The 27,772-nt window shown below is 47.1% G+C and overlaps 2 protein-coding genes across 11 annotated transcripts in view; one reads left to right on the top strand and one right to left on the bottom strand.

Moving 5' to 3' along the window:
- PPM1E (protein phosphatase, Mg2+/Mn2+ dependent 1E) overlaps window positions 1-13,574 on the top strand; it is a gene marked incomplete at its 5' end in the record, with an annotated part of 89,196 nt that extends 75,622 nt beyond the window's left edge. Inside the window, 6 exon segments of the mRNA XM_025210863.1 lie at window positions 3,584-3,783; window positions 5,672-5,860; window positions 7,429-7,572; window positions 7,891-7,984; window positions 8,335-9,006; window positions 9,009-13,574. Of these exon segments, the coding sequence (XP_025066648.1) occupies window positions 3,584-3,783; window positions 5,672-5,860; window positions 7,429-7,572; window positions 7,891-7,984; window positions 8,335-9,006; window positions 9,009-9,364 (1,655 nt within the window).
- A 1,866-nt stretch (window positions 13,575-15,440) lies between these two features.
- TRIM37 (tripartite motif containing 37) overlaps window positions 15,441-27,772 on the bottom strand; it is a 41,247-nt gene continuing 28,915 nt past the window's right edge. For 7 of the 10 annotated variants that reach the window (XR_003095197.1, XR_003095195.1, XR_003095203.1 and 4 more), the window contains 8 exons: window positions 26,008-26,208; window positions 23,515-23,826; window positions 23,189-23,320; window positions 20,839-21,025; window positions 19,917-20,035; window positions 17,866-18,097; window positions 16,720-16,804; window positions 15,441-16,200 (listed from right to left, as the gene is read on the bottom strand). Coding sequence is in view for 2 of the 10 variants with exons in the window: in XM_025209930.1 (XP_025065715.1) it covers window positions 15,664-15,670; window positions 16,720-16,804; window positions 17,945-18,097; window positions 19,917-20,035; window positions 20,839-21,025; window positions 23,189-23,320; window positions 23,515-23,826; window positions 26,008-26,208 (1,196 nt within the window). In the remaining 8 variants the exon portion in view is untranslated. The remainder of the gene's footprint in view (window positions 16,201-16,719; window positions 16,805-17,865; window positions 18,098-19,916; window positions 20,036-20,838; window positions 21,026-23,188; window positions 23,321-23,514; window positions 23,827-26,007; window positions 26,209-27,772) is intronic. The other 3 variants (XR_003095196.1, XM_025209930.1, XM_025209932.1) reach the window with 3 other exon arrangements.

The raw sequence follows: 27,772 nt of genomic DNA on the forward strand, positions 1-27,772 counted from the left end.
GCTGAACCAAGGTGAAGATCTGGTTTAAATCAGCTATTAGTGGAAGGCCCCCAAGATCCTTGGGTGATGAGCACTGAGGAAGTGCAAAGTCAATATTGCTTCATAAACTGGACTTTCCTCTTGTGCTTGGTAGTGTAGGGCTGCTGGGCATTCACACACCTGCAGCTGTCCCCATCCCTTTAAAGGATCCATCTCAACCCAGTAGAAATGCAGCGAGTCCAGCTCAGTGGTGCTTAACCTGGATGAGTGGTGTGGGGCCAGTCCACGGGCTGGATCCTGTGCGGGTCAGTGAACACCGCCTGGATCTGGCTCACCCCCTGCCCTCCATAGGGCCTTGTGCCCCAGTCCAGCCCCATGTGCCAGGCCTAGTGAGCAGGGCCATGTTGTCCCCCTGCAGGGCTCCCCACTGGTCTGGAAATTTGGCAGCAGAGGGGTGGCACCGAATGCTGCCACTGCTCTCCCACCACCAAATTTCTGGGCCCGTGGGGAGCTCTGCAGGCTGGAACAACTCTGCAGGCTACATCTGACCTGTGGGCTGGGGTTGTTGAGCATCCCTGGTCTAGCCAGTTACCTACAGCTAATACAGGGCTGGGGAGTGTGGAAATGAAAACACGCTCACAGTTTCCATTCCCTCCTACTTTGCAATGAGAAATCAGTCAACCAGTCTTGGGAACAAACCTGTCGGGCTGGGTCTCCCGCCTGTGCTGGCACAATTCATCAGCAGCTCCATCGCAGAAGCATCTTAGAGCAGGAGGGAGATGGACTGCTGCACGGCACAACCACGACGAGCGCTGACTCAGCTCCTGCTCAGCCCCACGACATTAACGATTGATGAGTAATTTACAGCTGTGAGGGGGTGGACGGGCTGCTGTGGGCCTTTCTCCTGTTTTGATCTCAAGCAGCAATTATTGATGATGCTGACATTCTGCATACTCCCTGCAGAGAAGGGTATTTAGTATCTCAGCACAGCTAATGGCTTTTGTCCATTCTGCTTGCTGAGTGGCTTTCCAGGTTGTAACAAACCAGTAACACTGAAAAAAACCAACCTTTCTCTGTTAAACGTGCCCATTAGGAAGAGGAGAAAAGGAACCTTGTGGCTGAAGTGCCCTGCCTGGAGGTAGGATTTGGACAGTCCTACCAGTGCTTTTGCCCATGTCCTGCGCTGTCCCACAGGGCAAGTGCTGACCGTGCTGGGGATCAGCTGGGGGTACCACTGTGCTGTCACACTGGTAACCTGATTGTACTGGTACTTCTACCATCTGCTTCCAAGGGCTGGTAGATTAAGCGGCTCTATCTCCTCCCATTGGCAGCAAGGCCTCAAATACCTGTGGCACTCTGTGGCATCTGACCGCAAGCTATGGCTTTCATTATGAACGTGATCTCCAGCAGATCATTCACACACACTACCAGCCAAGGAGAAAAGAGCAGAGTACAAACTCTGAAGAGTGAAGTCCCCCCGGGGTCAGCACGAGTACCAACACTTTTCACTGTATACACCTCAGACTTCCCAAATACAACAGCTACAATGCATATACACTGATGTCACCATAGCAGCCCAAGGAATAGTCATGACGACTGGAAAAGACACAGAGCACTAACCTGGGACTCATCGCTGACTATCTCCGCAAGTGGTGTTCAAAAGTTGAGCCTCAGTGTCATTGCTCTTCTACCTGGACACTTGTCGAGTCGCGAGCACGTTGAATATCAGAGTAGGCAACCACATCCTTCCCCATGAGCATATCCAAACCTCCCTAGGAGTCGCATTAGACCATTCCTTCACCTATAAACATCACATGCAGAAGGTCAGTGGTAATGTCTCTGCCTTAGGATGTTTAGCCAACATGACATGGGGTGCTAGCTTCAAAGTGCTCAGAACCACCACACTTGCAATGGCATATGCCCCAGCAAAATATTGTGCTCCTGGATGGTCCAGAAGTTGATACACTACAAAGCTCAACACTGTACCTAACCGTGTGCTGAGACTCATAACAGGCTACACACACACACACTCTCCCTGTGCTCTCAGGCATTAGACCAAGTGATATAAAAGACAGACCCCAACATTGTTACTAGCAATAGCGGCAAGAGATGATGAAAATCACCTGCTCCATCAACTGTTAACTGAAGACCTGAACAGATAGAGGCTCAAGAGGCTTGTAAGTCATAAACTGTTTGTACATGAAGTTCCTTGAAGAGATTCGGGATGCTGAACCAAACCTTTGAGCAGCAACAGAGTGGACCAAGCACTGAGAAAAATCAGACCTATTCCTATAGTGTTTTATACCAACACCAAACGAGTCCCCCATTGGGCACGACCTTGACAGAGAGGCATGGGTCAAGCTGACCAGACTGAGATCTGGATACAGACACTTCAAAACATGTCACCAGACGAACCTCTTGGGCAGCCCCCTGTGTGAATGCGGCATCCAACAAACAGCCAGCACTTAATTGAAAGCTGCAGTCTCTATAAATGCCGAGACGGGGTAGATGGAATCTGCACATTGAGCGATAATACCAGACAGTGGCTTGTAGGTTTGGAAACTGATATCTGACGCCATACAAAGAGAGAGAGGGAGCAGCAAGTATCTGGTGAACATGGTAGGACCAGCTCTCATAACTAGGAACTCGAGTTCAGGTGGCGTCCTGGGTCTCTCTGAATCAGGTGTATCCCTTTATCCCAATCTGTAGCTATAACACTATCAATGTACAACACCCATCTGAAAGATCTCAGAACCCTTGATGGAGGCTAAGCTTTAAAAGTCTTGAGTCTTCGTTTCCCCACTTAGGGGATAAATAATCAGCAGAGTTCGAAACAGATCCCAGAGGCCTTGGCTTGCTGACCACTCCAGCACACACATTTCCCAACCCTATTAGTGACTAATTGTGCCAGCACTTCTAGGAGCTGCTTACAGATACTCCACCATATTCCTGAGAAATGAAATATTGAATGAATGCTAGTAGTTTCCATCCCTCCCTCCTTCCCTTGGACAGAGGGCTTCTGCAGGGCTGGCGGAGTTGCTGAGGCTTCTGTTGAAACCGGAGGTTGGGGATACAGGCTTTGGGGAAGCTTGAAGAACCCAGGATGTGCTCCATCCTCCCACATTTGCTGCCTGCTTTCCCACTCAGAGCTGCAGCATCCAATTGCAAACAAAGCAACAGGTTAGCATCCCTTTCAAGAGTGTGCTGAATGTTTCACCAGCCCCTTTGGCTTTTAAGGTTTACAACATCTTTCTACCACATAGTGTCTCAGTCCATCACCGGAGGAGCCCCCGTGGTGTGGTATAGTTACTTCTCCTAATCTACAGTTGCAAAGGGGTTACAGCAGGTGTGCATACAACCTTCTCATTCTTCCTGCTGCAGAAAATAAGCCCTGGAAAAGGACAGTAGTTACGATAAAACGAGGGAGGCGTTCAGGGAGGAATGCTGGCAGTGCCTGGCTCCCTTGACTCCCCCTTCAGAATCCAGGTTTTCCTGGCTGGACGCCCATGTCAGGTGCCTGCCAAGTCTTCTTTCGGTTTGTCTCTATAGTGCATAAGGTAAAAATTCTCACTTTTTAACATTGTTTTTATTTTGCCTCCATCAGAGATTGAGACAGTGAAGCTAGCCCGCTTGGTTTTCAACAAACTCCATGAGATCTGCAGCAACTGGGTGAAAGACTTTCCACTTCAAATGAAACCCCACCGGTACTATGAGACATCCATCCACGCCATCAAAAACATGCGCAGGAAGATGGAAGACAAGCACGTCTGCATTCCGGACTTCAACATGCTCTTCAACCTTGAGGTAAAGGGAGCTGATGTGAAAGGTGACATACACCTCCGGAATGTAGGCTTTGTCTTTAGGGAAACCAGAGGAAGGGCTTACCCATGAAAACTAAAGACAATCTGTGATGGATTTGAGAAGGAGGCTACAGACACAACTGTGGTTTTAGGGTAGCTGAGAGAATTTGCTACAAACATTACTAGGTACAATTCCAAACACACTGCCTCCATGGTACATAGGAAGACAGACACTTAAAGTGAGGCTTCATCTAGCTAACATTTAGTGGCTTTGTCTCTGTCGGACCTGCTGAGCCAGTTGCTGCCCCCATTCCAGTGGTGTCCGCGCTTCACTGCCGGGTTTTGATCCCGTGCCTTGTGCTAATATTTGTCCTGTGGTTTAGAAGCCTGTTAGCTTTCGTTTATTTTAGAAGGTTGCACTCTGCTGGCAAGAGAAAAGCCTGCATGAGAGTGTGGTGTCCATTCACCTGCTTGGATGCCAATAGGAGTGTGGTTCTGCAACAGTTCCTGGCATTTAACGGCTTCAGACACCACGTGGAACTCAGCGTTCCCACATGGGAGGCCATTGCGTTACTAAAGAGTAAGCCAAGGCAAGACTCTCTGTCAGTCAAAGGGCACCTGGACACCAGCAGAGAAGCAAATGCTGGTGCACTCGGAGCTCATTCCTACTGGCCAGTTGTCATCCGGGGTGGGCGTGCATTGCCAGCCTACTGTGCAGCAACATCCATGACCTAAACACCTGAGAAGGGGAAGGTAGAAACAGTCCTGGGAGAAGAGTGAGGCCCCCATGAGAGTCCAGCAGCACCAATGTCTGGGTGGAGCTGGGCCCAGCGTTACTTTCCTCCACCTGTTCCCATGACTTAACCAGCCCCAGCCCCGTGCTAGTTCTTCAGCTGTGAAGATCTGGATGCTGAGAAATGGCAAGGAAGAGAAAGTAGCAAGGGTGAGCCCACCTGCATCAGGCTGATGCAGGAACTGGTTCTACATTGCACCTAGTCAACTTAATAACTGTTTTCTTGGGCCCCACCTGAGTTCTTGCTTTGAAGCTGCATTATGTTAATGCAAACAGAGACAGGTTTGTTTCCTTTGCCTGTCAATTGTTACCTTCCTTCACTCAAACTTGTGCTGGAGCCCATCACTTAAAAATTACAATGGGTAATATCCTAGTCGTTTAGATGGCTGTCAAGGTTGAATTGGCACTTGACAGTGGGTTGGTGTTTTGTCTGTTTGAATAGGTGCTGGAGCTGATGCCTCCGGGTAGTGAGGCATTGTTTCTTCTGCTTGAGCAGATTGGGGGAAACCAAGAAGACTGGGTTGGAGAGGAGCAATTCTGCTCCTTTTGGTTTGAGACTATGGTCATGTTTAATTCCCTGACAATACATATAGCAACCTGAGTTGATGGGGACTGGATAAAAAAAACCCAGGGCCAGTCAGCTTCATGTTGTAATACACTGGCATTTTACCTCTGAAAACCTGGGTTCGAATCTTGCTGTAGACCACAAGCAAGTGGATCTGGTAGTCGTCTCCTCCTGGCTGCTGTTTGTATCACCAAAGCCACTTCCTGCTTTTTATTTAGGAGAGGTTTTGAGTCTGCACACCTGAAAGGTATAACAAACCAGGAGGCTGAGCACCTGCTCCTGGCATGGAAGCACAGTTCATCGGGCTTAGAATAGGACTGGATATGCACAGTCCCCACCCCCCGTTGGTATAAACAAAGATAATCTATCCAGTCGCTCTCTCCTGTGGAGAGTCTGCCTCTGTAACCACATGACAGTCCTAACAACCACTGAGAGGACACCAGAAATCTCAAATTAAATGGTGTTAATGGTGTAATTCAGTTAACCAGCAGCATTGTCTGTCTGTCTGGTTTGCTCGTGTGTTTTCAATCACAGGATCAAGAGGAGCAAGCTTATTTCGCAGTATTCGATGGTCACGGGGGAGTGGATGCCGCCATTTATGCCTCCATCCACCTCCATGTGAACTTGGTGCACCAGGAGATGTTTCAGCATGACCCCACAGAGGCACTGTGCAAGGCGTTCCGGGTGACAGACGAGCGCTTTGTGCAAAAGGCGGCCCGAGAGGTGAGTTTTGTGTGGCTGCTCCGCACAGCAGGAAGGCTCACAATCAGTCACACGGGAGCCCCCACCCCGCGCCCACCTGTGCGTTGCAGACTGAGTCTGGAGAGCAGGGACCCCACCCTGCCCTCGAACCTGATGCTCCAGTTCAAGACCTGCCAAGCTCAGAGGCGTCCCTGACCCCCTCAGCAGCCCCCTCGGGCAGGGCAGGTAATGACATTCCTGCCCCAATGCGTCGTGAACATGCACTTCTGCCTTCTTGAAGCTGGGAGCAGTGGAGTCCTCGGGGCTGCTTAAACAGCGCAGACCATCTTCTGCCACATGCTGTCTGAGGGGCCTGGAGCCTTTCTCCTCTAGGCTGCCTGTATGGATGTTACTGGCCTGCAAGCCACCATCTAACATGGACAGAAATGCTTCTGGGGTTGGAGCTAAGCTCCAGGCCCCTTTCAGTCTCCAGCGGAAGGAGCTGCAGCTGGTGTAGGGCTGGTTCCATGCCCACGATTAAAGCCTGCTGGTGCATGGGGCTGGGCCTGCGGGAGGAGTCCTAGCTGAACTAATCATCCAGAGCTGCACAGGGTTGTAACGGAGCAGGTCTGGGCAGGGACCGCAGAGCAAATGCATGCGTTTTCAGCCCCCAGTGTAGGTTTGTGTTTCCAGGACTTGGAGTGCGGAGCTCACCGGCCAGGGCTGTCCTGGCAGTGTGACTGCAGCACCACAGGGCTCTGTGTGGACCAGCTGTCAGAGGATTCACCCAGCTTCTTGGGTGCATTTTGCAGCCCACGAGGAGCTCCGCGCTGCCATGGCTACACAGCTGTCGGTATCCAGGCAAATGCTTTAGAGCCAGCTTGTGTGTCTACAGGAGCCACAGTCACTGCAGGGCAGACATTCCCTTAGATATGCTGGTGCTGCTGTCCTTGCCCCTTCCCCCACTGCCTCCCACTGACCATGGGGTGATGTTCATGTGTAGGCAGGACCTGAGGACTGCTAAGGTCCTTTCCAAATGTCTGAACTTGAGAGCAAGGTCAGAAATCCAGAACTGAGCATCACAAGGTCTTTTTAGCTGCTTCCAACTCCATGTACCTTGTATTTGCCAACAGACAATTGTGCTAATTACATTTGTCCTTTAATTGTTTCCCCCTTGAAAACGGAACTCCGTGTAGCTCAGGAAGAGAGGCGGAATGGCCAAGTGCATTTCTGGGTCCTCAGGCAGGGGTGAGGGAGTGGAGCAAGGTGTCAGGATTACCACTGCTTGGTGGTTCTTTGCTTTCAAGCAGGCCCCAAGGTGCTTTGAGTGAATCTCCCTCATTTACGGATGGAAACTGGGGCTCAGGGAGGTCTGTGGGGTGCCACGCTGGACTGGTGGCCGAGGCCAGGATGAGAACTGTAGCCTCCACAAACACTGGGGCAGAACTCTGCCCTGTTACTTGCATTTGGTCATGTTAGCTCTGGGGAAGTGTTCAGCCCCTTTGGTCCATCAGAACGGCTGCCGGGCTGAAATGCCCACACGCCCCATCCTGGAGCAGTGCAGCAAAATGCCCGGGGGCAGCTTTCAGTTGCTGGAATGTTTTTTCTAGAGCCTGCGGTGTGGGACCACGGGCGTGGTGACCTTCATCCGGGGAAACATGCTGCACGTGGCATGGCTGGGCGACTCCCAGGTGATGCTCGTGAGAAGGGGCCAAGCTGTGGAACTGATGAAGCCTCATAAACCGGATCGAGAGGTACTGAATTGCTGACAGCCAGCTTTGCCCCTACCGACTGCCTAGATTAGAAAAAAATAATTATTGTTCCATAAAATGACCTGTTCCTGTCCATAAAATTGCCTTAGCTGTTGTTTGCTGCCTTGCCTGTCTCGCAGCTGAACAAGCAGCTAGTCCTGTTGCTTTGGATAAGATTCCTGATGTAGAAAAGCCCCATGTCAAATTAACTGGGAGGGCAGCACAACCTCCTGCAGAAATCCATGTGCAGCCAGACCATGTCCAAAAGGGGAGTCTAGCTATGGCAGCGAAGGTCAGCTCTTCTGTTGCCTTGCGGTTTAGGATGAGAAGAAGCGCATTGAGGCTCTGGGAGGCTGCGTGGTCTGGTTCGGAGCCTGGAGAGTCAACGGGAGTCTGTCAGTCTCCAGAGCTATTGGTGAGAAATGGCGTTTCATTCCTTTTGCTGCTTGTATTCTATTTCCTCCCCCGCTATTTCTTTTTTTAATGAACCCTTGTGGCTCTTTGATCCAGCTGGGAACAAGGACTTCCACTTCTCCGTGCAGCAGAGGTTTGCCTCTAGTTGTTCCAAGCAGCTCCTAACAGAGAGGAGGAAAGGAGCTGGGGAGCAGCTTCCCTGCATTTGTGCAGGGCCTTGGACCGGATGACCCTCGAGGTCTCTTCCAACCCTCTGATTCCATATCCTTACATGGAATCCAGGCTACTAGCAATTACTCAGCACATCAGTCAAAGCCAGAGCCTCACCTAGCCCTGTTTTTCATTTTGCAGGAGATGCAGAGCACAAGCCATATATCTGTGGCGACGCAGACTCTGCTTCCACTGTCCTGGATGGGTCTGAAGACTACCTCATTTTAGCCTGTGACGGCTTCTATGACACAGTGAATCCTGATGAGGCAGTGAAGGTGGTAGCCGATCACCTCAAGGAGAATAATGGGGATAGCAGCATGGTGGCACACAAATTAGTGGCATCAGCTCGAGATGCTGGCTCCAGTGACAACATCACTGTCATCGTAGTATTTCTCAGGGACATGAATGCAGCAGTAAATGCTAGTGAAGAATCAGACTGGACAGAGAACTCATTTCAAGGAGGGCAAGAAGACAGCGGAGAAGACAAGGAAAACCACGGAGATTGCAAACGGCCTTGGCCTCAGCACCAGTGCTCAGCACCAGCAGATCTAGGGTATGATGGACGAGTGGATTCCTTCACTGATAGAACTAGCTTGAGCATAGGGTCCAAAATTAACCTGTTTGATCAAGGCTACTTAGACCTGACAACCACGGAAGCAAGCAAACCTCAGAGTGCCAAATGTTTGCCACCAGTTCAAGTGTTCAGTCCTGGCATACCAAAGAGCGTGAATTTGGGTAATGGTTCAACAGTGAAGACCGAAGCGCCAGAGAGTGCTGCTTTGTCAGTGCATGGACAAAGCGATCCCAGGTGCACTGCTCTTCCGAGGGCTTCTCTCCCATCTTCTCCCACACGGAAGAGGAGCAGCCCAACTCCTTGGGCAGACGAGGTTCTGCTCTCTTTCGCTTCCACGTCTATAATGCCAAGCGGCGACGAGAAACCAGGCTCAGACCAAAGTTTCGCGCATCTCCCTTTGCTCGTGAGCCTTCCCGTACAGAAGGATTGGGTCTGTCCTTGCCTGTCCGAAGTGGTAGTAACATTAGGATGTTGGTAAGAAGCTCTCTGTGGTGGAGGATGAATAGTCACAGAAGTTACAGTGAGAGTATGCTGTTCATGCTAAGACAGAGTAACTGTATACCACATTCATACCTTCACTTGCACTGTAAAATATAACAATCCTCCTTGTTACCCCCCCTTCAGATATCTAGATTAGACATTCCCAGAATTAAAAAAAAAAAAAAAAGCATCATCAGAAATCAAAAGGTGGGCATTTCAGAACGGTGTGTATTACAGAACCTGCAAAAGCTCAGCTTATATGTACATAGACCAAGGAATTAAAAGAAATAGTGTTTCCGTCTCAATAAGAATTGCTGGTGGTGCCACTCTAAGCAGTCACAGCTGCCCAGACACATGCCCATGTAGGTATCTATACTCGCATTCACTACTGGAAGCTGGTTAGTTGGCTTATCTGAACAGACGCAGTTAGGAAACAGACTTGCAAACAATGCAAAGGGATATAACGTTGAACCTGCCTGAGGTTTGTCTGTGGAGCAATATTTTCAGAAAGATCCTCTTTTAGAACTGCCAAATTTTGTACCGGGGGGAGGGGGGAGTTTCCATAGAAGTCCAGGTTGTGGGGTTTTTTTCTTATTTTGCTTTCAGTTTATCTCAGACTAATGTTAAGAGAAATCTATAGAAAAAACCCATCCATTTTGCAGGTAAAAGACTAAAAGCCATACAGGGTTTTAACAGGTAATTTAGGAATGGAGAACTAAGCTCCTGCTGTGAGATCTCCTCTCTGTTCTCAGACTCAGACCGAGGTACATACTCCTAATTTAGCTATTTTTTCATGTAACATAAAATGTGGAATACGAAAAACTGTTTTTGTAGTTAAAAAAAACAAACAAAAAAAGATTTCTCTGGCTCGAGGTCCAGTATTGGGGATTTCACAACCTCCTGGTGCTTTTAGTGGCATTTTTATTATTTTGTCAATTTAGGAGACTACGTTGTCAACTGGTTTTAATCCAACACGATTGCAGTTAATGCTTTGAGCCAACCTCTCTTCGCTATCACTTCATCTCAGGTGTTTAGAAGAAACCAAGGCTGTGGAGATGATGTCCACGTGAACAGTGCTGGCATAAATCAATCAAACCACAGAACCACTCGTTAGGGACAATAAGCACTTTGATCCGGATTCTGTTTTAGGTCCCAGACTGTAGGTGGCAAGGTATTGATTTAAAATAGGCTGGTTGGTTTTAGGGAGGGCAAGACAGTGGCGGTATTGTGGCACTGCTGCTGAAATGTGGTATCCCTCGCAGCTCGTGGGCAGACTGCCGGAGTAACCCCTGGTGCGTAGCAGGGCTGTGGGTGCAGAAGGATGAGGGCAATTTCTTTGTTTCGCTGAGATCATAACACGCACTGACAATCCAGAACTCTGCTCCAAGCAAACTTCGGTTCACGTAGAAAGGCGAGGAAGGTGTGTTGCCCTTTTCTGTCCTTTATTGTAATAAGCGGAGTATTAATTAAAAAAATTTAAAAACCCTAACTGTAATCAAACTGTTCCAGTGAGCTGTATTGGACAGCACATTAGAATATCCCTCCTCTCACTATTCTTTACTGCAGTACCAGTCAACAGGAAAAAATAATTGGGCAGAAATAAGAATAAGATGTCATTCTGCATTTCAGCAACATCCAATACCTCACACCCTCCTACCAGTAACACTTTAAAATCAGACTTACGGTTTAGATCAAATTTGCAAAATAGTTGAATTTTTGTCACAGGACTCTAAATTATTGGAGACCATAATACTTGAATTCTCCCAATCTCCACTTATTCTTTGAGTCGCTCCTTAAAGTGATTTGATGAAACAGCAAAAAGCTGCGAGTTAACAGGAGTTGAAAAATGGTTTCTACATTTTTTAAAATCATTTTGAGGCTTTTTTTTTTTTAACCATAACCATAATTAAGGGACTATTTATTGGCTGCTACATTTGTCCTTTTATGAAGCCTTAGCTGTTGTCATCAACACACTTTAGCTGTATTCTATGTTTCCAATCAGATTTAGTAAGGAAAGTAGAGAAACCACAAAACCATGAAGTATGCAATTTTGGGGCATCTCTCTGGTGCCTTCTCATTGTTCATGTTTTCACAGAAAGATAGGTGGCACGTGGAATCTCTCTTCTGTTTGATAACTGTACTTCTACTGAAAGGTGATGCAAGTGCCATTTTTTTGAGTAAATATGAATTCAAGAAGTTACGGATGATTGACCTTCTTCCCAACGTGCAGGAATAGCTGAAAAGCACTGGACTTGAGTGTAAGTTGTCTTGGTAAGGGTGCAGCTCTTTAGGTGTGGATCCATAACAATAGTTCTGCTTCTCATACCGTTTCTCTCTAGGAAAACAGAATTCCCATTGTAGTTCCAGTGTGGTCAGGTACAAAATATTGTATAAATAGCAAGTGTTCATTTCCTCACTAAATACATATTTATAGAGTAGATAGGAACCATTTGTAAGGTAAGTCCTTTAAAATTCTCTAATACATATTAAAAGTAGTGGTTATTGGTCTGATATATGCTGCTCTTGATTCTACACTAGACAAAAAAGCAGTGCTTTGTGAAATGCAGTGTTTTCTCTTAATGCCACTGGTGATAGGAAGTAGTTCTCTTCAGTTCAAAATCCTGTGCCCTTATTTGCTGCTTGCTAACGTAAGCAATAAGTACCCCTCTAATGGTATCTAAGCGTTCTGTACCTTGTAGTTTTGATCGTCTAAACTGGTGACAAATGTAAAAAAAACAAACCATATTAGACAAATTACAAAAGTATCTATAACTGTATTTATTAATTGTTAATTCTGAGATTCAGTCTGTGACTTGTGTTTTGTATTTTTATTGTGTATCTCTTAGTGGTGGTGAAATTTGTATAACGAACCTTTCCAATAAAGAGCTGAAGTATCCCTTTTTCGAGTTAACACAATCTGCATTAGTTTCAGTTTACGTGTTAAACGTGTCCTGCAAAAATAGGAGGGAGGTAGTGAAAAAGTGTTTAGGGAGTTGTGTTGGTTTTGAGAGACGGACTTCAGGCAGTCTGGCTGAAGCCGTTCCAGACTCGCCAGTAAACTAGTCACTGTGAGTTGAATGGGATTTGTTTGATCCCCACTCTAAGTTTCCTGTGTACACTTTTTTCTTTAAATGTGCAACTCTGAGGAACATCTGCTGTTGCAGAGAGCAGTATAGCACCAGACCAGGGAGCTGTTTAACCCATTTTGATTTGCACTAAAGGTGGGTGGAATCACATGTAAATATCTTTTCTTTACCTAGAAGTGCCATCAATTGTCCTTGCAAGTTAAAATCATTCAGTATTTAGTTTTAGGCTGCAGTGTAACACTTGAGGACAATGTGGAAGCAGATTTTAACTTATACCACATTTATAGTGGTACACTGTCATAGAAACTCCACTCAGTATTGGGAACTGTGTGCGTCAGTGAGAAACGTGCTGTCCTGCGGGCAGATATGCATGAGGCGCAAGTTCAGCGTTTACAGACAGGACCGTAGTCCACGTCCACTCTTCTACCACTAAGCACTCCCTCCCCTGGCACCGGTCTGCTGTAGAAATGAGAAAGATTGATCTAAATTAGTGGCTGATTTGGCACAATTTCTTCATGACACAATTCTCATAGACAAAGCCAGTCAAGGGGATACTCCAGCTTTGGTCATGCCTATAATTTAGGGCAATCTTTCTTTGGCTCATAACTCTTTGCAACAGGAAGAAAGCTTCCTACCCTTGTATCATGTGCAATAATAGTCCAGCGTAAATGCAACCTCTGACTTGGATGCTCCGTCCTTTACTAGTCATTGTTAATGAGGCACTAGCATTGTAGCTGCCAGCATTATGGTGAAGCATTAGAGGAAAAAAAATCCCACCTATTCAAGGTTAGTCCAATAACTGTAATTGCATTTGGCTTGTTTTGTTAACAGCTTCCTCTACTGTCCAATTAGATGCACTCAAAACAAGAATAGGGCAAGTTGGCCGAAGTTCACCCTGAGCACTTTTACTTGCAAGAGTAACTTGTCTACGTAGGCAGATCCGGTTCTGGAGCACCAGGTGTGTTGTCAGCTCTCACACCGGGCGCTCCTGTTGATATGCGTGTCCTCTTGTTCACAAAACTTCTGATATGTTCTTTCCCAAGTCGATCAGTTTAAGCTCTAACCGTTTAACAGTGTTGGGACCTCTCCATTTGCAACCGTGTTCTGCAGCTCACATGCGAGTTCAGTTATAACCATGTATTAGTCAAACAGATTTTATTTATTAATTCAAGCTGTTTATACAGACAAGGATTATGTTGAAATTTTACCAGTATCTTAATAAAACAGTCATTTAAAACTCATTTCTCAGTGGTCTGTTTCTTCCAAGACAAATTCAGAACAACAAGTACATTCCTTGGGCTAAGCTCCTATGCAGCACACTATTGAAGGATGCTGCTAAGGGAATTCAAACAGCTAGAGGAGATCGGTGATTCAAGTACAAACAGGGACCTGCCTGCATCTTAAATAAAGGCAGAATTGGGTATAGACTGCGTAAGTGACACTCCGGCTGCAGGTCCTACTGCAGGGTTTGGCTTGTGGAATAGCTACACAATTTCCCCCGGTGTAAGTGTTCAAAGTGCCAACTCCATAGGAAGGGAAGCAACACCTCCCTTGCAGGCCCTGCCCGAGTCCAAATGGCCAGCTTCTGCTGTTGGCCAGGAAACAGGGTCTACGCTCAACTGCCTTCCACATGCAAGCTACGGGCACCTGTATTCAAACTCCCTTGAAAGCAGACACAGTTTGGAATCGAGCTGCTTTCTAAAATTCCCAGTCTTCACCACAGATTTATTCTTGGGACCCTGGGTGAAGGGATCTGTGAACCGACTTTGCCTCTCCCCTCAATGGAAGGCAACAGGGATTAATTTCAGGTTTTCTTTGGGCGAGGAATACACGTGTCTCCATTCAGCATGGCGCAGGAAACACCAGCTAGTCTACACTTCGGTAAGAAAGACAAAGCTAGAACCAGGGTAGCTGTAGAGTAACAGGCCAGCTCACAGCTTTGTTTGGGAGGGACAGTGGGCTCAACTCAGTGCTACTGGCACAGCCAGTGCCAGCCCTTGGTATGGCCACACAGACTTTTTTTTTTTTTTTTTTTGGCAAGAGTTGAGCACTTTAGCCAAGACGCAGTCTCCAAAATTAAGCTTCTAGAAGCTTTGAGCCACAGACCGAACAGTTCCACTGTAAAGTGGAAGCCACTGACGTTAGACTCCTCGATTGTGCTGGACAGGAAGCTGCTGGATTCCCAGCTGAGGCTGGATCGTTTTAGTTCTTTGTAGGAAAAAACCCTCTTGAGTAACATGTTGTTAGTCAGATGCCTGCTCCAAAGGCCCTACTCAACCATCAGGCAGGGCAGGATGTCAAACCCTAAAGCACCTTGATGATCCGCTTACAGATCAGCTGTCCCGGGAGCAAGAGAACCTGTGCTAAAACACGCAGAAAATCTACAGGTAAAACTGTCACCCAGTTTCGACGGACACATGGGCAAGGGTAGGGGCTTATAACACTGGAATGAGTCGAGTCCTCTACAGCCAACCTATCGTGCCCCTAACCCTTACATGACTTAAAGCCAACTTGGCTGAGGAGGAAGTGGTTTCAACCAGCCTCAATTCAGAAACACCCCCCACAAACCCTAGGCCTGAGTTCCACAGAGTGGGAAAGCTCAGGATACTGAAAAACATCAGTTCATACCCCTCCTGCCACCAAACGCACCATCACCATTGCTCCCGTGCTTATGACAGGGATCAGAGTGCACATGCTAGGGCTAATTCTTTAAAGAAAGTTCTGCAATAGTGGAGGAAGATAGACACTGAAAAGAAACAAGAGGGCAGAGGTCCAGTGCCAGAGGGATTGAGAACGGCTGTTAGTCAACTACATGCCAACTGCTTTCACTGGGGGTAGGTTCTGCCCCAGTTCCACCTCAAACACTCCACATCGAACAGCCAACAACACGGTGCATTTCTGAAAAGCCCAGATGGACTGTTAACTCCTACACGGGACTTCAGCTGCCAATGTTCAATTCTATTAATGATGCAACTGAAAGGAGAAGAAAAACAATCCGAACTTCAGCTGAATAATTTGCAGACACAGGCATGCAGCATGAGAGGACAAAGAGAGTCTTGCTTTTTCTTTTTTAAATGCATAAGCACCTGCAATTGTACCCGTGTATAGATGGGCGTCAAACGATTTCACGCTGTATTTCAATGTTCATTTTATTAACAAAGTGCAAAGTTTCAAACTAAACTATGAATCGCACAGCACTTACACAGGGGAACAATCTTACATACAAAAAGAACTCCAGTACATACAGCAAGATAAGGCAGGAACACTCTACGAACATTTACAGTTACCTTTGCTTTTTCAACAGCCAGTTTTTCAGCTTTCGTCGTAGCTTCACAAACTGTTTAGCAGCTCAAATGCAATGCACGGTGGCAAAAAAAAAAAGGGTTTGGCAACATGTTCCAAGTTGGTCCAAGGTGGAGATGGAAGAGGAGGGTAACTAATGGTTGGAGAGGCTGCTCCTCTTTAACGTTAAGTTAAAACATATCTGTAGGGTCCCCTGCGTTTCTACTGGCACAGCTATTATTCCTACACCTCCTCCAATGCACCCGCCTCAGAGTCACTAGACAAGCATGCTCACAGGGCTCCAGCACCTTTCGAACATTTGTTCAGAGAATATGTTTGAACCAAGAGGAACGCAGTCTTTTTGCTATAAGAGGCTTTCACAGGGCAGGGGGACCTATGCAGAGGTTTCAAGGCGGTGAGGAAGAACTACAGAATGTAATGAAGTCAGCTTATTCTACCATGAGCAATCCTGATGGCATAAGTAAGTTCCAGTGGCAAGAGTACCTCTTCTCAGGGGCATAAGCAGGTTAGTGTGAACCCAGCTCTTCAAGACAGTCTTCTGCAGGCACCAACCCAATCCTCTACCTGGCCCAAAGAGAATCATACACAATTATTTCATTCAACAGGGCCTGTATTAGAGCAATTATGGTTTATGGACCAGGCAGGAAGGGTCTGAAGGGTTTAAGACACTGAAATCTAGGCCCTCCCACAGAAAGAACAGATATGAAACCTCTGATAACTGAAGACCAGTCGGGCGTGGGTAGGGAAGGAGGGAGGGACGAGAGTACAAACTGGTCTTGAAAGTCTATGTAAAAAGAAAAATCACGGACATGGGCCAGGATCTCACCAACTTCCACCCACAGACAAATCTGCTCTGGGAAGTAGCTGCAAGTGGCAGGGTATTAATTATTCTGTGCATTATGTTCCCCTCTATCCTCCCCTTCCGCAGTCTCCCAGTCTGATGGAAACGTGCACTGCTCCGTGGTTCATTTGGGGATCTAGGAGCAGGAAGCTCAAACCAGAGAGCTGAGAATATTAAGCAGCTCTGATTTTTCAAGATGACTGGGATCAAGCAGACCTGCCACCAGAGCAGCGTTCAATTACCTGGTATTGTCCTCGCCAGCAGCAAAACCGAGATCTTCAGGACCAGTCTGATCACCTTCAGGAAACATGGAACCCAGCTCTAGGACTGAAAGACAGTTACAGATGATCCTTTAGCCCGGCACCCCAAACTAGTCTAATTTAACTGAAGCATTTGGTTCCATGATCTGCAAGTCTTGAGGAGACTGAGATTTCATTCTTAACAGCAGATAAAACCCTTGCCCTGCACCGGGCTGCTCTCCAGCGGCAGTGTTTGGACTCTTCTGTCACTTCAGGATTCAATGTTTGCCGTGGAGTTCTGCAGCCTAATTCAGAATCAGCCACTGAGCTGGTTCCAAGTAAGGAACCCAGACCCGGGCTTGACACTGATGCCAGACCACTACCCAACCTCCTTAGACTCAGCAATCAGCTGAACAAGTTCCAAGTAGCCCCATGACAAGTTCCTACCATTTTCACAGAACAAGAGTGTCAGAGACTTTTACCCCTTTTAAAACCAAGCTGAAGTGCTCCTAAGCAGATTACTGTCATTTAAGAGGCACCCTCATTACCAGGGAATTTTATTTCAGTTCTCATGACTTATTGCCCATTTTCTCTAGTGGAAATGAGGCAGACAGCTGCACCCAAGTCCGCTGTTCTGCTCAAAAGCCAGCTAGGTTTGTGGAGGAGATGAGCTGGAAAACCACTGCACCCTTCAAACTCCCTAAAGCCGGGGGGGGGGGGGGGGGGGAGGGGGGGGGGGTGGAATCTGACACCGCAGAGCCCCCCAACACTTCCCAAACTCGCCACTCAACACTGCAGCTCTGCAGGGACACTGGGGCCTGTTCTCAGGACATGCTCACCACCCAGAGGTGGATGACACCGTAACTGCTCTGTGGCCTTCCAAGCTGGGCATGAGGTTCTGCTTTTCTGAAGTTAAATGAAAGATGTCTGCTGGGTCACCCTGAACATAGTGATCTATCCCCCCTTGCTTAAATGAAGTACAGCGTGAAAGGACGCGAGTGTCATTTCAGCTCAGAACGAGGTAAAATTCTGTCCCTGTCTTGTAATAAAAAACAGGCTAAACAAGACCTCAAGCTCAAGCCAGTTATGTTGGCAAATGCTCTGTGGGGCACAGCACTGCGTCTCTTGGCCTTGGGAGATGACATTTACCCACATAAAACGCAAGCCAGGTTAGGGCTGGCCCTTGGACATCTGCCCTCTGACTGCATGTTGTCACCGTGGGTTCTACCTTCGCTCGAGGACTGGACGGCAAAGGCGTGGTTAAACCCATCTGTGGATGACGCGGCATCCTCCGGCTCTTCATTTTCAGTGTCACATTCAATGTCGCTGTCACTGCTCATGCCTGGCAGGAGGTGGAGGACATGCTTCTGGCACAGCCCAGCTGCAAGGAGCAAAGGATAATGCTCAGTAACAGCTGCAGTGAGAATCCCATCACCAAGCTCCTCAGCTTCCTGCCACTCCCAAGGTGCACCAACAGCTAGTGCCAGGACTTGGCGACAGAACAAGGAAGAGGAGCAGTGGGCACATTTGGAGCTCAGTGCATCTACCCAAAGGGATGAGCAGCAGAAGCCACCTGCGGACCATTTCCAGCTTGGTCTGGCAATTCAGAAGCCCGATTCAAAGGAGCAGCCCTATACGAGTCTGTTGTGTTCCAAGTGCAAACTCAACCATCTGCATTTCCTCCCAGCTTCATTGCTGTCTTCAGGTAGCTACCAGCCCACCTTTCCCAGGGCTTCACCAGACGGCTGGTAACGATCCAGACTTGCAGTGTACCTATACCCCACTGGCTAGCACAAGAGCTAACTAATGGGGTACTTCGTGTGACCTCATCTTGTACGCACACTCATTTATTCTGAAGATTTTATCACAGCTGCAGCTCAAACGAGTGCTGAGAAATCACTGATTTCAGGTGGTCTTCCAACTGCTTTGTCCAAGTTGGCCAGGCCCTAAAACCTGGCAAAGCTACACTTCATTGACTCATTGTGGAATTTCAGCAGTGTCGTATCTGAGCAAAATTAGGCAAGTAATATTTTAACATGAGAATCCTACAACCAGCCTCTCAATATTTTCTGGAGCTATATCTGTTTAAACACATAAGCATAACATGATGATCCCTGATTCAAACCAGATGGAGGAGCAGGTTTGCCTGTTCCAAGGACTGAGAAATCTAGTTCTCAGGACTCGCAACTAATCCTAACAATTTGCTTTCTCGCAGCTGAGATATGGATGGCTCTGTTCTTGCGACTCTACCTCTCTCAAAGGAAATAAATTGTAAGATGTGTTTCCTGGGGTTTTAACAATGAAATATTTTACTTTTAAAAAACATTTTTTCTATTAGGGCTCCCTTCTAGAACAGGAGAACGGCAGGAAGCATCACGATCACGCTGCAGTGACTAAGAGAAGAAATTCAGTTTTATGTCACTGCAAGACCTTCTGCAAATGCCAACACCTACACAGTGTTGCACACTGCAGAGAGAGATGGATGCTGGCACCTTAATATAGGCTTTGCGCTACAATTCAGTCATTGAAATTCAAATTAGTGCAGAGGTGGAAGGCAGCAGAGTTTCAACAAGATATGAAGAAAAAAAGCCACTCTTCCACACAGACCATCAATAAGTCAGTCCTCCAGCATGAAAAGCATTCAGCAAGAAGAAAGAGACTGGAACCTTTGTTTTCAACAGCTAAGATACCTTCCAGCTTTCACAGGAAATAGTGGACTCGCATGCTGGAAAGTCTGCTTTAGACTAGACTGAAGAGCTGTCCCAATGCAGACATGGTGCCAGCCACCACTGCGATTACCCCACAAACCAGAAGCCCTACGCTCAAGGTTTCCTGCTAGATTTTAAAATAGCATAGGTGGCATCCATATTTAGATGCAGTTATTTTTTTACAACTGTATGTCTAATTATAGGACACATAAAGACAGACATCTGGAGGTGGGGAACTAAACTAGAAACCCAAACTAAGAGAAAGCTCCTCAAAATACTTCCTGCTTCTCTAGAGTCCTATTGTACTGTGACTGCATCATGTCTGAGACACCTACACCCTGCGAGCAGCCCCCCCGCTCTGCATTTATAATGAATCTACCAAATGCTGCACAGTTCAGCCACCAAGCAGGGGGTTTTTTTTAAACGTACCAATTTGGAGAAACAAAGTGGTAGGGCTTGAGGAGTCGCCACATGGCTCACAGGGTTATTTACCTTCCTCTGGTCCTGCTGAGGCAACTTCAGAGAGCACAGCCTGGAGCTCCCCAGTTTCCGAGTTGCTTTCCAGATCAGCTGTCGGTGCTCCTTCTGTACAACATCCTTTAGAACTTGACCTTGAAAAGGGGTTGGGAGAGTCATCCCATAGCACCTAAAGCATTCAGTGCAGACATGGGGCGGTTCCTCCTGCTACCTGCCGGATAGCACCAGCTGAGCCTCTCCCACATTCATGGAAACCTAAAACTTTGAAGCTACTTGGGTTATTCACAGGGCTCTAGTTGTGGCTTAAAAGTAGAAAGCTGGTTCTCCCAAGGCAGCATTCTTCCTCTGATGTACACCACTGAATCACCCAGCCACTGGAGTTTGTCTCTACCCCACACCTACGATGGAAAAGTTCAGGTTTCCTAAAGCCAGCCTTCTTCAAGCTGCCCTCTCACATCACAGACAGCCACAGAGCCAAGAGGTCACCCCATCAGGCACTTGCTGGGTATGTAGAGAAACTCAGTTGCTTAGTTCATGGCACCCGTGTCCCATCTTGGGGAACTAAACTGTACTTAGGGACTTCTCAAATTAGCAACAAAAAAGGGAGTGGATTCCAGGTAAAATGCCCTCCCCCACAGAAAGAAGCCACGTACCAACTCCTCTGGGAGGGCTTATGGGGAGAAATACTAGAAAAATAAGCAAGGGACCGCAAACCAAAGCAGGCAAACCACACCACCTTCTGCTGGGGCAGTCATTCAAGTGAGCTGCTCTATCCCCCATTCTACGTAAGGGACAACAGGAGGGACTTTCAGCCCATGCGTGGACCATGGCAGGTACCTGGAGGCACCAGTGGCAGGAGCAAGAGCTCCAAAGTCATTTACGCACCTGGCCACACACACCTGATTGTAGTGGTTTGTTCAGCAAGGGAAGAACTTACCCCAGGGCAATAGCTTTTCTTGTCTTCTCTGCAGCACTTAAACCGTTCAAACCAGAAACCCCCACATCACAATCTGAGCCTTCGCATTGCCTGTCCTCTGGCTTCAGCAACACCTCGCCAGCAGCACCGTTGGCCAAGGGCCTGGGGGAGCCGTGCCTGGTGCTATGCTTCGCACTTCCTATGCAACCTGGGAAAAGCAGCAGCGAGTTCTAGAGTGCAACAAAGACATTTCCCAAATCCACTGAGTGAAAGACACAAATTGGATTATGAATTTGGGTGGCAAATGCTGGCAAAGATAACTGGCATTTAATGTCCCTGCCTAAGCAGTATTTGCCATTAGGGTGGTTTCATGAGCTCTGGGGGCAGGTCTCTTCTACAGTTCCTGTTTCCAAGAGCACAAGGTCAGGACCTCCCATACAAGACTTCCTGGGGTAGACACACCACTCAGACTTATGTAGAAGGAAAACTGGGGCCATTTGCTAGCTAGGTGGAGAACACCGAGAAGTCAGTGTGCTGCTTTGTTTAAGCAGCAGATGCTCCAATCCAGCAACTATGCTACAAACATGCAAAGGCAGGTCTCTGCACTTGGGCAGCAGCCTTCGTGGCAGCAGTTGTGATGGCTGCTACATCAGCAGGGTAGAGATTTCCACCACTCCCCATCCCAGGAGCTCTCCTTTGGATCCCACATCCATTTAGCACTGTGGAAAGGGCAAGGCTAGTAACCTCTCCCAATGCTTGCTTGGGACCCTCCATTTCAAGATTTCTGTAGTACAGCTTTCCTGGAACTGCCACCCATGATGCTGCACTGAAAAGCCAGAGAGCTTGTCTAGTGACCACAGCATCTACTTCCACTGATACCCGTCACAGGAATAAGTCTCCCAAGAACTTTAAAGTAGAATTGTCTATTGCCCTATAGGCAGTGGAAGAATAAAGGAAAAGTTAAAATATAGCATTACAAGAGACTGATTGCAAAAATAGGGTGTTAAAACTATTTTAGAAAGGCAAGAGGTTACTGCCGGAACAAGGATGCCTCTGGAACACCAAGCATGAGCGGTGCTGAACAGCAGTGTCAGGGTCATGGAGAAGTTGGGCTGGAAGGGACCTTGACAGGTCACCTACTCCACCCGCCTGCCTGAGGCCGGATCATCCCTATCCAAACCAGCCCATAAAACCTTCACCTAAACTCTACTCTCAATCCCAACACAACATAGACCAAACACATAATCTGCCACGGGTTAAGCGGGGGAACCACCACGGCCAAAGCCCGGCTTTTATAAAATGTTGTCAATATACGTTCAAGAGCTCCTGGGCAGAGGGCCATGACCCCCGCTACACAGGAAGACAAAAATCCCTACAGTCCACAGCAATTTGACCATGGGGTAAAATTCCTTCCTGACCCCAAATATGGCAATAAGTCTGACCCAGAGCAGAGGGGCAGGACCCTCTTAGCCAGGCAACTCCAGCTTTGCTTCTAGCAGAAGAATTGCCACACCCCAGTTGAAGTCCTCAGCCTTAGCTGTAGCCAACACCCGATGCCTCTGGGGAAGCTTAAACACACCCAAACACATAGAGCAGGAAACAAAGGTGGGGAGGGGAAGGGCAGGGAGCAACCAGCAGAGCCCCGAAGCATGGGAAATACCCGTGGTAGGGAATAAGCATAGCTATGTCTAGATCGTCCCTGACTAGAGGCCACCCAAGCTCCTCTTGAACACCTCCGGTGATGGGGAGTCCACAATTTCCCTAGGCATCTGCTTCACTGCCTCACTACTCTCACAGTGAAGAAGTATTTCCAGATATCCAATCTAAATTTACTCTGCTGCTACTTCAAGCCACTGGTCCACATCCTCCTCTGTGGCAAGAGAGAAAAGGTGCTTTCCCTCTTCTTGATGGCAACCCTTCAAGTGTCTGAAGACTGCCATCATGTCCCCTCTTAAGTGCCTTTTCTGCAAGCTGAACATGCCTAGCTCCTTCAGCCTCTCCTTGTGCAACTTGCACGCCAAGCAGATCATCTTTGTTGCCCACCTCTAGACCCTCTCTTTAATTTTTTCACATCCTTTTTAAAAATGTGGAGCCCAGAACTGCACACAGTACTCAGATGGGGCCTAACCGGTGCCAAGCAGAGAGGTGCTGTCACCTCCTGTATCTTGCCACGCAAAAGCTTAGTACAATGGTGTGACTGGTCCACAAAGTGCTGTACTGGTTCTATAATATACAGTCTATTTAAGAAAAGTAGGTGATGTGTATATTTTCAGACAGACTTCTCCCAAGGGCAAGGGCAAGCTTCCTAGAAGCATTCTTACAAGAGGTTCCTGGAAACGTTACAAGGCACATCTCTAGACTCCAGGTTTACCTTCAGAGGAAGTCAGACAGTCTCCCTTTGAGCGAAGATTGTTGTCCCCACAGTCCATGGCTCTTCGTAGAGACAGGCTGCCTGCTGCTCCAGACCGGGCAGGTTTGGGTGAATTACTTTTCTTACTTGTGGCTGCAAACAAAGCATTTAATTTCTTTCAGTAAGAGAGTGGGTTGGTTTCATGCTTCTGGAGCTCTCAACAGAGATATACTCTGAGTAATCAAACTCAGCTCAAGCTTAACCGGCAGACATCTATTCCTGGATACAACTGCAGTCTAGGGAAGTGACAGTTATAATTGCCCCTTCTCCCCTCCCCACACACGTACCGTTCCTTATGTAACAGCTTGTAACCGAGGACTTTGTCAAGAGCTCCATTCCCAGTTCTTGCAGCTTGCTGCAGCTATCTGTTCCACAGGCAGCCAGAGCCCCCTGGTCAACAGGGAGGAAGCCAGGCTGTCCATCACAAGAGCCTGTGTTGCTGCTTCTTACTTCTGACAGCTGGTTTTTCACATCAGACATTTTGCTTCGAACTTCAGCCATCTGAGTTTTGAGTCTCTTCAGCATCTTCAAGTCAGGGGGCACGCGCCACATGGCCTGGTGCCTTCGCTGGTCTCGATCTTTTAGAGAATAGGATGATGCTTTAGAAGAGGAAAGATTGAAGGGACACAAAGGTTAAAAAGTGTCCAGAGAATGGACTGGCTGACAAGTTAATGGCCTCATGAAGCTAAAAAGATTTGTGGGACCTCACTTGTTTTGCCCTACTATTTTCACACAGTTCACACGTTCTCTGCGGTCCACCAGGTTATGTAAGAGGAAATGCATCCGTTTCACATTTGGGTCCTGCAGCACTGGCATAAGGCTGCAACATTTGGGTTGCAAATGGTGTGAAACAGGTTTAACATCCCATCAGCAAGTATTTTTTATTTTATTAGCTTCAGATTTTTACAACTGTGGTTTTTCCACAGTTGTTCCAAATTAACCTACCCATCCTATTAATGCAGCTAGGAGCCAAGGGCCCTCTACGCTGCTAAGAGAAAGGGCTAATGCAAACACAGTTCCCCCCTGAGGTTAGCAGATATCCATGTTATACCTTTAATTGCTAGGAAAATAGAAGAGTGTAAAGAAAAAATGTCAGCACCTGTCAAAACCACACTTCAATAGGGACCAGAACAGTGTTATCCTGTTCACACTGGCAACAAGTGATAATGTGAACCCTGGACTGCCATATGCTCTCTAACAAAGCCTCTGCTACCATCAGTTCTTGAGGTACAGACTGTCCCCCACCCTCCCCATGCACACGTTTTAGGCTTCCTGTGTAACACTTAAACCCTCCTGTATTACCTCCAGCGGGCGAATGGGAAATGGGTGCCCAACGGAAGATGATCTTTTTTCATCTCACTTAATTCACCTCCATTAGCTTCCTCCTGTCTGGGGAGACAGCAGCTCTCCCAGCCTTTGAACCTCAGGGGGAAGTGGGCAAGAAGACAGCTCTGTAGTGCTGGGAGCTGCGCTTTCCCTTTCTTTGTGTGCCCTTCATGATGAAGGGAGCCAATTCTTACTGCTAGGCGGGTGTGAGAGTTCACCTGCTTGCTAGCTAGTCTGATGGCAAATGCATTTCTTGGATACCAGCATGAATTTTATATGCATTTCAAATTAACTGACAGTTCAGAAAGAGTCTGAAGTGAAAGAACTCCCTTAGGGAACTGGCTGCACAAGATCAGGGCTAAGAGATAATACATGGGTAAGCCTATACGGTAACAAGTCAGCATTAGATCTACTTTGAAATCTATTTGTAATGCTTTCAATCCTTTAAGTGTCTCGCTGCAAATTCACCTGGCTCAGAGCTGTCAACTCCAATGGCACTTGGAAACCAAGAAGGTGAAACCTAGCCAGCCCTGAAAAGAAAAAAGCCAGAAGCCTCCTTCTAACAGGATGACTGAATAAGCCATGGGCACCAGAGGCAGGTCTTTCAGAGGTATCAGCAAAATAGATGATACTGATTCTGCAGTAAGCAGCTGAAGGATACAGAAATCCTAAACTAGCACATCACCTCATATGGGGGGGGGGGGGGCCTGAATCTGGGTTTGGGCAGCACTGCTAGTAATGCAAGCCTTTCCCATCTCTTCAGTCCCATCAGCTGCTCTTTCTAGTTCTGGCAAAGCAGAGTCCTGACAGCAGCTGCCTCTGGTATGCAGCCCAGGATTATCTGTAGCTCACTCTGCCTCAAACTGCTTCTTGTTGGAGCTGCACATGCTACAAACTAACTGCAAAGCGCAAAACTATTTGCTTTTCATCTTTCGATTCAATAATGTAAATGCCACGACTATGGCAAGAGGAAAACTACATCCGTGCATCAGATGAACTAGCATTTCTCTTCTGCCCTACTAAGCCACCAAATGGTGGTTTCAAAGGGATCTGCAATAAGATATGGTGGCTGTGGGCTGGATAGCCCCAAACAAGCGTCAGCCATGGTGAATCTATTTAAGAACGTGGCGTTAATTTACCAATTCTTCCCTAACAGCGCACAAGACGAGTAACTGACCTTCTACAACAGTCGCTGCGACAGATTTTTATTTACCACGAGGCATCTTTCTTCTGGTTCACAAAGTTAAGGTCAGGACCTATCAGCCTAACGGCATACCTAATGCTATGGCACCACCAAGGCTGCATATCAACAGCTCCCAAGAACTCAGTGACATTCTTCCTCAACCATCTCCACTGGCCCCACTTCAAAATGAGCAAGCCAGAAAAACGGATACCTACTTGATGCACATCTTCCTCAGGAAAGACATAAAACTTGCTTTAAATGCACCACTTACCTCTGTTCTGCAGAAGTGAGGCAGGAGGACGTGGCTGTAGTCCCCACAGATTTTCCATACCGTTCCTGTCTTTTAGATCCAAAAAGTGGATTAAGATCAGGGGATCTATGTCTAGCAAACTGCTGCTGGCTGCTGAGCCAAGACTACTTCCTCCCCGCCTTGATGCTCTGCTGCTTGGGTTGGCATAGCCATGGCTGCTACCTGAAAGAAAGAGCACAAGTCCAAACTGTGGGGAAAGCACACATAAGTGCACATCAGGATTTACTTGGCAGAGAAGCTAGAAGTCCCCACGGGTGGATCTACAATTTTGAAAAGGGGGGTCCAGTTAGCGAGGTGCATCACTGCACAGAAAACAACATTTTTTCTACAGTTAAAAATAAACCAGAAGTTTTACTAATATGCTAGGGACCTAAGGCTACATTATTCAGTCTAAGATTGAAGCAAAAATAAATATAACTTAATTGAAATAAGTTAAAAACAATCTGTGAAATACAAGCTTCATTTCCAGGAGCATCTAACAGACAGCAGAATTGCAGAACAAAGGATAAGCTGATTGGTGGAACATCAAGACCATTAAAAACGAGAGAGGGTCTTTAACACCCATAGAATGAAGCTTAGAAGGGATCAGGTAGATTATAATAAATCACGAAGTCAAGCGACTCTCCCTCAGCACTGCGTGCACAAAAATGCTGCAGCCCCTCCCTAGCAGAAGGTTTTAAAGAAGGGTGAACCAGAAGTCAAAGGGGATCGGCCCTTGCAAACCCTTGGTCTGATTTCAGAACGCCATCCTAGCAGGCTTTCAGGGCAACACAACAGAGCTTCAGTAAAAAGCATTTTTTTACATATAGACAGATTCTAAAAGCACTGACAAAAAATAGCTGTACTGACACAGGCCAGAAAGCCTATCGTAGCAGCCTGAGCAATGGAAAGTCAATGGTATTTGCCTTAATCATGTAAAAGTACATTAACCTGCTCTATCGATTTACGTATTTTTTTTTTTTTAAATTAAGGTTTCCTTTATGTGGTCGAGGGAGATCTTCAATTAAGCCTCACTTTGCGCTGTCACATGTTCCCATTACCTAGCAGTTAGGAATCTCCTAAGAACCAAGACCCAGCCACTGTGTCTGCAGTCCTAATCTGGGAGATTAGTCTCAACAGCCCAGTAGGGCTGCTTTCCAAGGCAAGTGACTACGAACAGCATTATCAGTATTTAGTGGAAAAGCACTAGGAGCAATTAAAAGTGAAACATTTTCCTTAAAGTGAACTGGTTCCACAATTCTTTGAATTAAAGCAAGAACTACTAAAATTGTGAGCGACATACACCCTATGCAACACTTCTATCAACATCAACACCCCCATCTCTGTTTTTAACTGATTAATGCCATTCTTAAATGAATTAGTCAGGCTTATCACAACTGTCTGGTTCCTAAGAATTTAAAGAGGCAGAGCTTATCCGTGGCATAGCACTGATTATTGCTAATAACACAGAAGTTAATATGGAGAGTGAAAAGAGCAAGGAGTGAAGGAATGCTGCTGTTCTGGATCATTATCAAATTTGTTACTGCTGCACACATTTGTTCCCCCAGTGCTATTTGTGGGCACTAGTTAATGAATGCCCTTAAACAGATTCAATAGTTTAAAAATAAATTACTGGGGGGAGAAGGGGGGAGGGGACAACCTAGGCTTAGATTCTGGACCAAATTCACCTTTACACTGCAAGCAGTCTTACAGAGCACCATTTATGTATATCCAAAATCCATTCCTG

This window comes from Alligator sinensis, unplaced genomic scaffold (genome assembly GCF_000455745.1).
Source record: "Alligator sinensis unplaced genomic scaffold, ASM45574v1 scaffold118_1, whole genome shotgun sequence".
Classification (NCBI taxonomy): Eukaryota; Metazoa; Chordata; order Crocodylia; family Alligatoridae; genus Alligator; species Alligator sinensis.